General features: G+C 57.1%; 5 protein-coding genes across 5 annotated transcripts; 3 read left to right on the top strand and 2 right to left on the bottom strand.

Annotated features, from left to right (window-relative positions):
• The first annotated feature begins 1500 nt into the window (after nt 1-1500).
• B0H64DRAFT_11811 (cytochrome P450) lies at nt 1501-3823 on the top strand. Its single transcript, XM_062797898.1, has 4 exons — nt 1501-1876; nt 1942-2452; nt 2514-3008; nt 3099-3823. The coding sequence occupies exons 1-4, from the start codon at nt 1696-1698 to the stop codon at nt 3535-3537; spliced, it is 1626 nt and encodes a 541-aa protein (XP_062663812.1). The 5' UTR covers nt 1501-1695; the 3' UTR covers nt 3538-3823.
• A 204-nt stretch (nt 3824-4027) lies between these two features.
• Nucleotides 4028-6254, bottom strand: B0H64DRAFT_351827 (pyridoxal phosphate-dependent transferase; the record flags this gene model as incomplete). The annotated part of the gene is made up of 4 exons (XM_062801474.1): nt 5748-6254; nt 5618-5654; nt 4347-5536; nt 4028-4282 (listed from the first exon to the last, which is right to left on the bottom strand). Exons 1-4 carry the CDS (start codon nt 6066-6068, stop codon nt 4028-4030), a joined length of 1803 nt encoding a protein of 600 aa, XP_062663811.1. The 5' UTR covers nt 6069-6254.
• A 1173-nt stretch (nt 6255-7427) lies between these two features.
• B0H64DRAFT_437463 (uncharacterized protein) lies at nt 7428-8337 on the bottom strand (the record flags this gene model as incomplete). Its single annotated transcript, XM_062806254.1, has 3 exons — nt 7428-8016; nt 8074-8139; nt 8192-8337. The coding sequence occupies 3 exons, from the start codon at nt 8335-8337 to the stop codon at nt 7428-7430; spliced, it is 801 nt and encodes a 266-aa protein (XP_062663810.1).
• Nucleotides 8338-9025: 688 nt separating this feature from the next.
• On the top strand, nt 9026-9910 carry B0H64DRAFT_11769 (uncharacterized protein). Its single transcript, XM_062797891.1, has 3 exons — nt 9026-9210; nt 9290-9479; nt 9534-9910. Exons 2-3 carry the CDS (start codon nt 9312-9314, stop codon nt 9876-9878), a joined length of 513 nt encoding a protein of 170 aa, XP_062663809.1. The 5' UTR covers nt 9026-9210; nt 9290-9311; the 3' UTR covers nt 9879-9910.
• Nucleotides 9911-11924: 2014 nt separating this feature from the next.
• Nucleotides 11925-13710, top strand: B0H64DRAFT_11709 (concanavalin A-like lectin/glucanase domain-containing protein). Its single transcript, XM_062797882.1, has 3 exons — nt 11925-12153; nt 12212-13128; nt 13255-13710. The coding sequence occupies exons 1-3, from the start codon at nt 12048-12050 to the stop codon at nt 13504-13506; spliced, it is 1275 nt and encodes a 424-aa protein (XP_062663808.1). The 5' UTR covers nt 11925-12047; the 3' UTR covers nt 13507-13710.
• Nucleotides 13711-13923: the final 213 nt, after the last annotated feature.

Raw genomic sequence — 13923 nt, 5'->3', positions numbered from 1 at the left:
GGCAATTTCCACCGTTCCTCAAAACCTTGCAATACCCGCCGAGATGTCCGGACACGGTACATGATATGTCACAATGTCTCTCAGGCTGTCCGTGGGCACCGGGATATGTGATCCATCGGCCAGACTCCGTCGCTCTCTTGCTCCGTCGGAGGAGAGGGTTGCTCCACCCCCGAAGGAGGCCGGGGAAATCATCGGGCCCAGATGGATTCCAGGCGCGGGGCGCGTGGAGATTGCGGGGAGAAATACCTACAGATTACTAACCCGATGCAAGAGTTCGGGATGTGTGGATGTGCCCCGAGCAAGGGAAGGAACGACGAGAAAGTCGGGTTGTCTAATATCATTCGATTCGGGAAAGAGTGGCCGACGCCGTTGAGACCGTTGAGCAGCTGCCCAATAAAACCGCAGGCCATTTCATCAATTCCATGCTGCTCAGTCCTCTCATTGAGGATTCCAGGCTCATTCTAGAACCCTCGTCTCACTAATCCATGCATCTTGTGGGGCAACGGCGCACAAAACGGCCAACATTGCTTTTCAAAGTCCTCTCAAAGTCCTTTCGAAGTTGTGTCTCTGTTGAGTCTGTTCAACCGCTGGGCGCATGATGGGTTACACAAAAACAAAGTTCTTACATACAATAATCTGGATGTCGGTACCTCCATACCTCGGTAGGGAGGACAGGGCGCTGCATCGAGCCAATGGATCCACGAGAGGACAGCCACACAGCTTCCACATGGATCGCCGCGTTACCCCAGCCTCGGTTTCGATTTCCCCGCCCTCTCGCAAGCTTGCACATCTTGATCGGCCCTAGTCGACAATCATGATGCCTCCAAAGTACAGATTACGCGGCCAACGCTGCTGAACATTTGCGACCGCAGCGTACCGTGTCGTTACCATACCGCACACGGGTCCCGCGGACGGCGAGGTTGCAGTAATTCAAGGAAATTTGAAAGGAGTTGTGGGCCGTCTCGGCACCAACGAGTGGGGGACCTGGCTCGGGGCGGCGTTCTCTTTGTTCCAGAGAAATACATCACGTCACTCTCCATTGATTGGGGTCCAATCCATCCACACCAACCCTGGAGAAGAGCTCGATCGCTTCGCCCTCCAGCGCTGTGCAGCGTGGACTCACAGGGCTATCCTGTGCCCACCCTAGGACCCTCCACCCGTGGAGTCCCCCCTTCTCGGCACACAGCCTGGTTGCGGATTGTCTCCGATAGGACTTGGCAGAGATGCCTCCCAGTCCTGGGCAACATGATTAGTATCGAATCATCTCCTCTAGGACCCAACCAACACGACTCCCTCGTAGTCATCCAAGTAAACGATCTATCCTCGGGGCTCGGGGTTCGGACTACATATCAACACCGGCTTCGACAGCCAAGCTACAAAAGATCATCTGTTTCAGGCGAGCATTCTAAAAAGGATCATCAAGTCTTGGCCTTCTCCCCGTTCCATGCAGCCACTGAATCAAACATACATACCATCCATTCCGCCCGTACGAAGTACTGTACCTCAAAAAAAGCGTCTGGCTTGTGCATCGTTTCTCAACAGTTTCGCCTGTCCGGGCACACACCCACCTTTAGCTCATCCCTCATCTTCGGGCTGAACCCTCGACCTGCCACTCGGTCCTGCTCGGCGGCCCGCTCACAACCACTTCCTACACCTAGCTAGTGTTGTCCCTTTTGACCGGCCGAACAGCACACAATGGGGCTCGTCGAGGCTCTCGTTGACCATGTGTCGGTCAAGTCGGTGCTGGTCCTCGTGCCAGGCCTTGTACTGGCCTATATCATTGTGGCTGTCTTTGTGCGGCCCGCGTGGCAGGAAATGAAGCTGTCACGGATGCCGGGTTCAAGGGCATTCAAGATCAAGACGGTGATGCCATTCGGTGAGTAGTCCTTCCTGGTCCAGGCCGTCCATCGTCCCGGGCAAGCAACAGCTAACACGGCGAAGGCCTCGACTTCGTCTGGGGCGGCATCAGCGCAGGGAAGAAGCACGAGACCCTCAGATTCTGGAGGGATATGTTCAAACATGCCCCGTCTCATACGGTCGAGGGCCGTCTTGCTGGCCGCCGCATCGTCTTCACCGCCGACCACGAAAACATCAAGGCCATTCTGGCCACCCAGTTTAACGACTACGGCAAGGGTGAGCCCTTCCACGAGGAATGGAAGGCCTTCCTCGGCGACAGCATCTTTACCACCGACGGCGCCATGTGGCATGACAGCCGCCAGTTGATCCGCCCGCAGTTCATCAAGGACCGTGTCAGTGATCTACACGTCTTTGAGAGCCACATGCAGACCCTTTTCCGCGCTATCGCGAACGGAGGTGCCTTAAACGGCGAGAACCAGCCCGTCGACATCGAGGCTGGCAACGGGAAGCCCGTGGATATATGCGATCTATTCTTCCGCTTTACACTGGACTCGGCCACTGACTTCCTCTTGGGTCATGATCTCAAGTCGTTAAGGTTTGCACCCCCATTCCTACCACACCCAATCCCATGCATTGCCCACGCTCACATCTCTCAGCAACCCTCATCAAGAGTTTGCCGAGGCCTTCGGCGAGGTTCAGCGAGTTCAAGGCATCATCGCCCGCACCGGCTCTCTCCAAAAGCTCGTCCCGCGTGGCTCTTTCAACAAGAACATGGAGGTAATCAACCGCTTCGTCAACCTATACATCGAGCGCACTCTCCGCCTCACCCCCGACGAGCTGGCCAACAAGTCCAAGAGTGACTCGGGCTACACCTTCCTTCACGCACTCGCCGCATACACGCGCGACCGCCAAGTACTACGCGACCAGCTGATCGCCGTGCTGCTCGCCGGCCGCGACACCACCGCCTGCACCCTGTCCTGGACCGTCTACGAGCTCGCCCACCACCCAGAGGTGCTCAAGAAGCTGCGCGCCGAAATCTTGTCCGTGGTCGGGTCCACGAGGGCGCCCACCTACGACGACCTCAAGAGCATGAAGTACCTACAAAATGTCATGAACGAGACCCTCCGGCTGTACCCCATCGTCCCCTACAAGTATGTCCTCCCCGCCCGCCCGCCCCTTTTGCCCATCCGTCGTCGTAAATCACCACCCACCTTACTAACCAACCCAACCCCCTGCCGCAGCGTCCGCCTCGCCCTCAAAGACACCACCCTGCCACGCGGGGGCGGCCCCGCCGGCCTCGACCCCATCAAGGTCCTCAAAGACACACCAATCGGCTACTCCACCCTCGTCATGCAGCGGCGCGCGGACCTGTACCCGCCCACCAGCGCAACCTTCGCGCCCGTCGAGGAGTTCTCGCCCGAGCGCTGGTACCACTGGCAGCCCAAGCCGTGGCAGTACATACCCTTCAACGGCGGGCCGCGCATCTGCATCGGCCAGCAGTTCGCCCTGACCGAGATGGGCTACGTGCTGACCCGCCTGTTCCAGCGCTACGACCGCATCGATAACCATATGGGCCCGCTGGATGGCGGCAACCCCGTGCTCAAGGCCGATATTGTCCTGCAGCCGGCCTTGGGGGTTAAGGTTGGGTTGTGGGAGGCGAAGGGGGGGGAGAAGCAGTGAGTGGGTGAGGGTGGGGGTAGCTGTTTAGGAATGTTGGGGATTGGGTTGGGTTTAGGTTGGTTACTGGAGGCATGTTGTGATGAACTGATCTTGCATTTTTTCATGGTTTTCTGGGCGGCTTCAACTTGTTTTTCATGTACGATATATTTCATGACAATTTGGGCGTTGGCTAGGTTTGGCTTTTCACAAATACGAATAGTTAGCGTGTCGCAACTTGCTTGACACTCATCTCACTTGTTTCTTAATGCCCCTCTACCACTCTGCGCCTCGCCCGTACTAAGTTTCTCCATGTGGTTTGCGTGAAACTGACACATCTACTCGAGTTCTTTCTAGTAGTAGTAGTTCTATGCAGCTCTTGAGTTGAACTAGCAACGCCTCGACCGTCCCTTCAAATTCAACAAAATAGCAAAGCCAGTACAAAAGTCACACAGCAATGTCGCCTCATAACCCATAAAAGCTGCAATAACACCATTACCTTCTGCGCACCAAATCACAGCTGGTAGCTCTCCCTAATCGCCTCCCCAAGCCGCCTGATGGCCTCCCTCATATTCTCTGGCGTGGCGGCCGCATATGTCGCCCGGAGGTACAGTCCAGACGGAGGGATGTCCTGCTCGGCGCGGAACCAGGACCCGCGAGCCACGAGCACCCCCTTCGATATGCAGCTGTTGAAGATCTCCTCTTCAATGTCCATGATACTCTTAGTCGAGGCGCTAGGGTGCAGTTCATAGTTCACCTTCAGCCATTGCTGTCCGCCTGTCAGTATGTACAAACTCGAAAAAGGGGTAGGCACAGTCCGGGGGACAACTCACGAACATGCCCGCTTGAGGCGGTTGCCAGCTGACGACCTCCTTGGGCAGGAACTCATCACACGCCGCCGACATGGCATCCCGCCGCTTGGTGTACTCCATCCTCAAGTTCATCAGCCACCTGAAATAGCCCTCATGCCCCCACCGCTCATCCAGCAGCTTGTGCAGAATGACCTGCGAGAACCCGTTCGGTCCCTGGTTCGCCACCTCAGCATGGCGAATAAACCGCTCGACAATCTGCTCCGACGCCGTGATCCAGCCCATCCTCGAACCGGGCACGACCACCTTGGAAAACGAATCCATCCGCATCACCCGCCCATCCACATCCATGCTCAAATACGTCGGAATCAACCCCTCCAGAAACGCCTCCACGCTCGCGGGCGGCTCCGTCCCCGGCTCCTGCATCTGCAGGTAATAGTACGGCTCGTCCTCGAGAATAAACACGTCATGCCGCCTCGCCACCTCATAGATCGCCCCCCGCCTCTGCACGCTCTGCGTCGCCCCCGTGGGGTTCTGCCCCGACGGCACGGTATACAACACCCTGGGCTTAGCCCTCCCGCCCCTGGCCTCCACATCCCACCCGTCCAAAACCCGCTCCATCGCCTCGGGCACCAACCCCTCCCCATCCATCTCCACACCCACGACCCCCACCCTCAGGGGGGCAGCCGTCTCCAGCGCCGTCGAAAACGAAAACTCCTCGGTGAGCAGGGTGTCCCCGCGGCCCGGCCCGTCGCACAGCATGCGCAGGGCCTGCTCGAGGGCGCCCGTGCTGCCGATGGTCAGGCACACGCCCCAGTCGGCGTAGGGCGGGGCGCCGAGCAGCTCGACGTGCTCGGTGGCGAAGCGCGTCATCTGGGCGGAGCCCGTCGCCTGGCCGTAGTTGAGCGCGATGGAGAGGTCGTATTCCGGTGCTGCTGCGGTCGTTGTTTCGGGGTTGGGGTTGGGGGTGGGTGTGGGTGTGGGTGCTGCGGAGGCGTCGTACTTGCCGATGGTGGCGTCGGTGCCGCCGGCGAGGGTTGCGGTTTCCGAGAAGTGCGGGGGGTTGGGGATGTGCAGGGTGAGCGAGGAGATGGGGAAGTATTCGGGGCAGGGCAGGCCGCCGCCGAGGGAGATTAGGCCGGGGTTGTTGAGGTTCTTTGCTGCTTGCTTGAGCTTGCAGGGTGCGCGGAGGGTGGATTCTTTGGTTAGGAGGTCTGCATGAGGGGGAGGAAGGGTTAGTGTCGGATGGAGAGGGTAGGGGGGTAGAGATAAAACCAGGGTGGGGGGCTACATACGGTCCCATCGTTTGGCTTTAGGCTTGCCTGTTGTCTGCTTAAGGGGTCATATGGTGTCAGCTATGTCCTTGTTTACTGTTGTTGTGAAATAGGGGCAAGGTGTAAGCAAGACAAGGGTTAGGGTACACACCGGCGCCTTGAACATGTCGGCATTGCAGGATGCCGCCGTCGGTGCAATGAGACGACCGGCTTTAGCCCGTCGCTCCTTGATATCAGCGAGAGTAATACGATCCCGGGGCGTCGGCGGTGGCGTCGGCTCGGCTTCCGGGAGCTTGGCCGCCGCGGCCGGAGCCTCAGAATAATCAGGAGATTTAGAATGGAACGCCGAAGCGGGCGGAACGGAAACCCGGCGGGGCGTGCAGCTCCGGGCGGTCTTCATGCCGGAGTGGAGTGGGGCGGTGGTTGACGGCGGCAAGCCTCGGAGGGCGCCGGTCCGGATTGCACTCCGCATTTTGGCCGGGACGGATCGGGAATGCGGTGCGGAGCGGAGCGGATGCCGAAATAATCGGATAATCGGATCTGAGTCCAGATCACAAACTGGCAGGGAAATCGAGATGCAGCGGGACGCAATTGAAAACTGGCACTTGAAATACGATGATTGTTGGAAGATGAAAGAGTTGAAAAAGACAAAGAAGTCAAAATATCCCCCGAGAAGATAGGAAGGAGCGCCGGGCGGACGTTGCTTACAAGGGAGCGGCTAGGGGCCGATGGCGGGGTTCCGGGCCCGAGGGTAGCCGTTGTTAGCCCCGTTAAACCACACTGAATCATTGAGATTCACGCGCCCTTGTGACCACTATAGTGCCACCGCTATCCAACAAGTACGTAATATTGCAGATTAGCTTGCCGTGCACTCCGAGACTCCGTGTTTGCTTTGGCAAGTGATAACGGGCCAGGAAGTGATTTCCACAAACAAAGCACAAGCAAGAGAGGGGGACAGGGGCTTAGGGTCAAATTGGGATTCGGGTTGAAGGCAGCACTTGCATGTTTCAAACCCATCCCATGTCGCGTCGCATTATTAGTCTAAACGTAAACTGTATCTGATCTGTCCGTCGGTATGTATATATACCAAGGCGCTGTTGTTGGTCAAAAAGGTCGTAGGTCGTCTTACCCCATGCTCCAGAACCCAACCGGCTTCCTTTCCGGGCTTATCGTCTCCTCTCTTCTGTCTCCCCCCCTCCTCGCCCCGAGACATGTAGTACCCGTATCAAAGCCCGGCTCGACCGTTCCTATCCAAAACCCCATCGTGGTGAGACCGGCTCTTGAACCCCTGTTGGGCTGGACATACTTATGCCAGCCACCTCCCCCCCCCACCCCCACCCCTCTTCACCACCCAATTCGCGCCATGCCATGCTGTTGAAACCAAAGATGGCCGCCTGAAATCATGGGCACCGCCAAATCCACGCGACGTGTGGCAGCAAACCCCATGCGGTTGCTGAGAGATGATCCTTGCGTAACGAAGGTGGGCGCCAATTGTTTGTAAACGCGTGAGAAAGCGCCGGAAGGATGGCGTTGGAAGTGCCATCTCCTGTATATTGTGAGTTAGACCGTATATCCCAGAGGGAGTTAGTTCTCTGGAACCAAAGTCGGCATACCCTGTCTGTTCTTGGCTCAACGGCTAGCCTGCCATTAAAAAAAAGGTGCCGAGTCGGCAACTGATGTGTTGGTGTAGCGTACAGCCCGGGCAGCCGGCCCCTGGCGATGATATGAAAGAAACGTGGGCGAGAGGATGAGCGATCGGGTGATCGGCATCACATTTTCATGTTGGATGGAGGAGCGTGCCTTATGCCAGGGGCACCACGGTCAATTGTGCTCAGCGGAACACGTCTCCTTGGGCTCCGAGCAACGGGTGGTCGGATGCCACCGTTCCATGGTCTGAGTCTAGGTCCAAGTCCAGGTCCGAGTCCACATCCGGATTTCCATTTCCTTCCGGAACGGCAGTCCTTGCATGGAGCTCCTCTGGGTGTTCCTGTTCCGGCAAGAATGCCTCCGGGAAATAACTTCGCGTTTGGTCATCCCAATGTTGTCCGTACTGCCCCACGACGCCGGTGAGGGTTATATCGGTGCCATCCGTCCCCGTTTGGAGAGACACCGTGGAGGATGGCCCGTGCCGCGTAAAGTAAAGAGAATTGTGCCGGTTGGACTCCAGCGCAAGCGGGACTCGCGGCTGGGTAGACACAGTCCGGAGGGAACGGACACTCAACGTGTCGACGGACACCCCCGAAAACTCGGTCTCTGCATCCCTATGATGCTGGGAGATATCGTGTATGACAACGGTGATCAAGCTCAATGCAACAGCAAACAGCGGCAGCCAGGGGATGAGTTCTGTTCTGGAGGGCCCAGCCGCAAGGACGGCGACGAACAGAAGGGTGAGAGCCACCGGGGCAGTGAAGCGTCCGAATCTAAGCACAGTAAGTAAATAATCTGAGGTATCCCGGGTGTGCGGAGACGTTAACTACCGAACAAAGGGTTCAATGTGCAGGGCATGGAAGCTCAGGGCGCTGATGAGGAAGAAGGAGAGGACTCTGAGTCTTCGTTAGCGCCTGCGGGTGAGAGCTGAGAGCCGGTTGGTCTTACACGGCTCGAAACCACAGCCCTTCGGCGTTGGCCAGGGGGAAAAGAAGGCCAGAGCCGATCATGACGCCGCAGGCTACAATCTTGGCGGCATCGCGCAACGCCTCGCTCCGGGGTTTCTGCTGGCTGTTGGTATGAGTGTACTCCATATCGGCCGGTTCCGTGAAGATGTTCATCACCGACAGGGTTGACGGCGGTGTGTTGGGTGCTGCCTAAGGGGGAGGTTGAAACATTTATAGGATGGTATTCGAGGAACAAAGGGCGGAGCTAATGAGAACAATGTGGGAGGGATGCTGCCCTGGAACCTGAGATAAGGCAGGCTAACATGGCGCCCGGAGGCCGCTCTTGACGGGGCTCAACGTGTGTCACATTGGAAAAGTTGGGGTAGGGAGGGAACGAATGGCTAAAACTCGGCCACACCTGACGGATTGTAAGGCAACCGGCGGCCGCTCGCCCTGCCGTGGCTTGAATGGATGGGTGATGGGGGAGGCTTTCTCCGTGTCAGCCTGTTCACCTTGAGCAATGGTGTGTCGCACGTTTGGGTTGGTGTGCGGGAGGGGTTGAATGCTTCTTCCACATCCGTACCACCATGCCACCAAGCGAGGGCGGGAGGTGTGCTTCGCTGTCATGCTTTCAAAGTTGATCCGCCTCGAATGTGCGGCTCAAACTTAGGGAATCGCTGGATTGGTTGGGGCCTTTTCGGTGAGCGTCGTCAGCCCTACAGTCAGCCCGGGCGCCGACAAGGCAACACTCCCGTCGCTGCCCAAGCGGCTCGTTTTGGGCACCAACGCATGAATGAACGGGCGCGTGCAAGCCTTGATTTCCCTACCCCGCGTCTTGGTGCGTTTTGGTCGGAATCTGCTAGGTTGCATCGGACCGATGACCGCGAGGCTGTAGTAGATTGATCGGTGCTTGTGCTGACGATGAGGCTGTGATGGTTCGGCAATGCCGAAATTGACGATGATTCGAACGATGTTGACTGGAATTGAACTTATTTAGACTTTGTGAAGGAACACGGTTTGGTGAGTTCTTGGGGATGCTCGTCTCCCAGGTCCTGTGCTCCGACGAGGCCGTTCGATACTAGTGTTAACGAATCATGAGCCCGAAACCATGTCAACAAACCATGAACCCGATGCCGTGCTGTTCCCATAAGAGTCCTGGGATGGCCAATCCGGTGCCGATCCGCCGGCGTCGGCTACTGGAGATTCTAGAGATCATCATCAGCTCTCTCTGCAGTATGGTGACGTGGGAGTACACCACCCAGAATGAAATCGCCGAAAACCCAGACGAAGTTTGTCCCAGGTGGTCCGGTCTCGGTTTGAATAGTCAGCTGACCGGCGAACAGGGACCCCGATCTGGAGACACTACCAGCGCCTTGGTATTCCACCCTTCTCCCGGTCTTATGCTCCTTTCCTGCCTGGTGTTTGGCTGTTGCGTCTCATCATTCGCACATCGGAGGCAAAGCCAAGACCCGTTTCAGTTTGTCGTCTACCTGGTTCTCCTCAGCTGTGCCGCCGCAATCGGGTACGCTGCCCGAGCGCATGTATACTTGATCCTGCTCGGCTATCTCCCATGGGCAACATGCGTCGCCATGGTTATCAGCATCTCGGGCCCCGGGGTCTACAGGTTTCTAAAGCCTCATCCCACAACGAGTCAAGGAGGGGGGGAGAAGGCACGATACTTGGGATGAATTACTGGAAGACATAGAATGTCCGAAACGACCAGCCCTCGAAGGGAGGATGCGGGACTCAAGGTCAAAGGAGGGAATCGCCATTAGAGATGTGCGGCTGCATTGCGGACGGTGTTCTGGCTGATGATATTCTGGCTGACGATGTTATGACCTTACTACCACTACCCCAAATCGTTACTGTTTCAATAGAAGTCATTATTTTTGACTTCATAGAAGCCACAGGAACCATTCTGGGGGTAGTGGGGCGGAATTGGTCGGGTGATGTCGATTATCCCAGTGAGTTTGTTGTGTCAGTTTCTGTCCGCTGGCGAGCTGCTGCTGTAGAGGAGGATGGTTTGTCTTGACAAGATGCTCTAAAGGGGGATGCAGCATCGGGCGACGGTCGGAGGTGGTGCAACCTGCCCGACACACACCATCCTCTGGTCGGTTGACTAGTGGCGCGTAAGCGTAACGCCTTGTGCTTTGGCCAGGGAGACGGTGCCATTAGCAAGTCAGAGGAAATGTCTGTGAATGCAGGTGAGAAGGTGAGTAATAAGTATTACTGAGTGACCTTGAGGTGGGGAATTTGCACTTCTTCGAGGGATCTGCTGAACTGGCGTGTTCCGGGGTGTTCAGACATTGGAAAGAGCTGGAGCCTGATCAATGACGACTGGGGCCGTTCAACTGTGGGACAGCAATACGCGATAGGTCGTGTAGGTTGTGATCCAGCAAGAATTGGACCAAATACGAGTCCCAGCTCGACTCGCCATAGGTAAGAGCGAGGGTATTAAAAGGGCTTCATGCATGAGTTGAACTTCCTTGGTCAAGAGGTAGGGCTTTCAGGAGTAACTGACAAGCCAGAATCATAGCCTACTCGGTACAGAGGAGGGGTCTGGGAAATGTAAAGTTGCGGCCGCGGAAAAGGAAAGAAAAGTTAAGTTGGAAAAGTTTGACTTGACTTAAGGGAAGGAACCACCAACTCGCTACTTGCCTCTACAAGCCGCACTCCTAGACATCCGCCCATTTAATTGAGGCGCCCATCAGGTATCCATTTAAAACAACTGACCCCTTTAGAAAGAGACCTGCTTGATCTTCGAGTCGTAGGCGCGAGGGCCAAATGCCATTGAGTTGGTGATTTAGGGCTTTTACGGAACAAGCTCCTCCCTCAAACTAGCGGGGAAAGTTTGCAGTGACTTGCCCGACGAGCTGTATTGTTTCTCAACCACTTCCCCCTTTGCTCCGCTAAGCGACACCTGAACAACAGTGCCCCCGACTTATCACGCTGGAAACTCCGCCAGCAGAGCATTTAGGAGAGCCGGGGTGACAGCGGCAATGATATACTACGGACGCGTAGTTTAAGGGGCCTGGACCCACTTTCCTGGAAAAGGGGCAATGTTGACATTCAACCGTGCGATGCGCATTCTCAAAGATGTGCCCTCACCCCGGAATAGAAAACGGATTCTCTGTTAAGATTCTCCTCGATGATGAGTAACTTTGAAAAGCTTGGACAATTGACCTCGTCGCGAGGTTGAGACAGTCATTCTCGGGCTCCGATCTGCCTGGCAACCTGGGTTGGGTGAGTTCAACGCTCCCTCCGGGTTCTTCACAAGGTCAAACGACGAAAGGCGCCTACGAAAACCACACTCGAGCCACATCAGTCAGAATCGGCAGGCGCCACCAGCACATCAGTTCGGGTGTCCGGGCAAGTTCAATGGTTGAAGAAAGAAAAGTGGAGCCAGAGCCCGCCTGCGCTGACGCTGCCAAGACTTCCAGCCACCGGGAAACCCAAACGATTTCCCAACCTCCTCCAAGCAATTGTGAACAAACAGGCGACTTGGATTATTCGTCGGCTTTGCCTCGTGTCGATTTCTTCAGGGACCAATCCCTGTTCGCCTGAACCTTGGCCTCAGCGCTTCATCACAAAGCTCCACACCGAGGGATGACGACGATTTCGGGAGGTTGGTGATGTCGAATTATTCTGGTTGTTGGGGTCCGTTGGTTCCCCTTGTTAAAACCCAGCCGCAGGGCTGCGTTGCAGCGCGGGATCCCATCATCTTTTTTGTACATATTTCTTACCTACAAACAAGTACACCTGCATGCAGATCGTGAATAGCTTCCTATCACCCCTTGCGTGTTAGAACCCAGTACCGAGTCTACATCTCAACCCTGCAGTTCCAGAGCTTTGACACCATGTGGTTCACACAAGGATGGACGAGGATAGCAGCGACAACAGCTGTGTTGCTCAGCAGGACAGCACTCGCCCAGACGTGGTCAGCATGTAATCCGATATCATCAAGTGAGTCAACCTACAAATCATATCAAACCAGGTCCTGAGTGGCTAACACCCACCCAAGCAACTTGTCCCGCCAACACGGCACTGGGCATGACAATAAACGTCGACTTCACCCAAGGGGAGGTCAACTCCTTCGTCTCGAGCGGAGGGCGCCCAACGTACGGCAGCGACGGGGTAAGCTTCACCGTCGCCGGGAGAGGCGACTCCCCACAACTTGCCAGCATCTTCTACATCATGTTCGGCCGCGTCGAGGTGACCATGAAGGCCGCCCCGGGCGCCGGCATCGTCAGCTCGCTCGTGCTCCTCTCCGACACCCTCGACGAGATCGACATGGAGTGGCTCGGCTCCGACGACAGCGAGGTGCAGACCAACTACTTCAGCAAGGGCCAGACCACCAGCTACAACCGCGGCCAGTTCAACCCGGCCGCCAACAACCAGGCCGAGTTCATCACCTACACCATCGACTGGACCACCGACCGCATCGTCTGGTACGTCGGCGGCACCGTCGTGCGCACCCTCACCTTCGACGAGGCCGACGGCCAGTACCCGCAGACGCCCATGCAGGTCAAGTTCGGCGCCTGGGCCGGCGGCGACCCGTCCAACCCGCCGGGGACCATCGAGTGGGCGCGCGGGCCGACCGACTACTCCCAGGGGCCCTTCTCCATGCTGGTGCGGTCGGCCGTCGTGACGGACTACTCGACGGGCAAGAAGTACACGTACGGCGACCAGTCGGGCACGTGGCAGTCGATCCGGTCCGAGGGCGGCGAGATCAACGGCAACGCCGACGGCGCGGGCTCCGTGGTCGTGACGGCGAGCGCCCCTGCCGCGACGGGCTCGTCGTCGCCCACCATCCCGCCGGGCGGCATCATCGGCGGGACCGCGACCGACGGCAGCGGGCCCACCCGCACCGTCGGCCCCATCCCCGACGGCTGGATCATGACCTCCGAGGGCAAGATTGTGCCGGTCGGGTCGAGCACCGTAAGTACGTATCACTATTTCTGCCCGTCCCAGAAACCAATCCTCCTACCCAACCTACCACCCCCCTTAATGGAGCGAAAAGTCACTGCCTGTTTTGTAACATAATACTAACCAACCCGCTCACAGACACCCCCAGCCGGCTCCTCCTCGTTGGGACCACCCTCTGCCTCGCGCTCGCCGGGCTCTGGCGGTGATAGCACCCTGACGACGCGCGTGACCGCCGACACACCCGGGGCGACATCGACCCCCGGCATCGGGATGATCCCGGCGGACGCGCCGTCGGCCAACAGCGGAGCAACCACAGGGCAGGGCGGCCTCGCAAGGCTCCTCCTCGCGGTAATGCTTGCTGGTTGCGGCTGTTACCACCTCCTTTTTTGATTATTCTGCGGCTTTTTTTTGGACATTTTAGATTGGGTTTGAGCATTTGAAGGGCGTTCTGGAGCATTTACGGTAGCGATAGATCAGGGGCATACCTCAGTGATATTTCGGGATGGGCGGGCTGATGCCGTTACATGTATCATCAGCATAGAGATGTATTTCAATCGTGGAAACGAACTAATGAAGAGTGCTACGTTAATCACAAGCCCCCCCCCCCCCCCAAGTGTCCCATGCGATGACGATGTATTGGCTCGAACTCATCGCTGTTGATAATATGGCTTTCTGGTGTTTATGGCTCATGCTCCGCAGATTTCCTCCCTTAACGTAACACCTCGCCCACGCTGATGAACGACCCCGGCTTGCAAATAGCAAATGTCCTCCCGCCAAAGGGCTCGCTCGCTCGCTCTCTATGCAGCA

Source organism: Chaetomium fimeti (genome assembly GCF_033439085.1).
Source record: "Chaetomium fimeti strain CBS 168.71 chromosome Unknown B0H64scaffold_1, whole genome shotgun sequence".
NCBI lineage: Eukaryota > Fungi > Ascomycota > Sordariomycetes > Sordariales > Chaetomiaceae > Chaetomium > Chaetomium fimeti.
This window is presented reverse-complemented; position numbering and strand designations above follow the sequence as displayed.

Coding starts and splice junctions, on each gene's coding strand:
- B0H64DRAFT_11811 (XM_062797898.1), top strand. CDS start 1,696: ATGGGGCTCGTCGAGGCTCTCGTTGACCATGTGTCGGTCAAGTCGGTG. Junction 1,877..1,941: donor CAAGACGGTGATGCCATTCG/GTGAGTAGTCCT, acceptor AACACGGCGAAG/GCCTCGACTTCGTCTGGGGC. Junction 3,009..3,098: donor TACCCCATCGTCCCCTACAA/GTATGTCCTCCC, acceptor CCCCTGCCGCAG/CGTCCGCCTCGCCCTCAAAG.
- B0H64DRAFT_11769 (XM_062797891.1), top strand. CDS start 9,312: ATGAACCCGATGCCGTGCTGTTCCCATAAGAGTCCTGGGATGGCCAAT. Junction 9,480..9,533: donor TCGCCGAAAACCCAGACGAA/GTTTGTCCCAGG, acceptor ACCGGCGAACAG/GGACCCCGATCTGGAGACAC.
- B0H64DRAFT_11709 (XM_062797882.1), top strand. CDS start 12,048: ATGTGGTTCACACAAGGATGGACGAGGATAGCAGCGACAACAGCTGTG. Junction 12,154..12,211: donor ATGTAATCCGATATCATCAA/GTGAGTCAACCT, acceptor CACCCACCCAAG/CAACTTGTCCCGCCAACACG. Junction 13,129..13,254: donor TGCCGGTCGGGTCGAGCACC/GTAAGTACGTAT, acceptor ACCCGCTCACAG/ACACCCCCAGCCGGCTCCTC.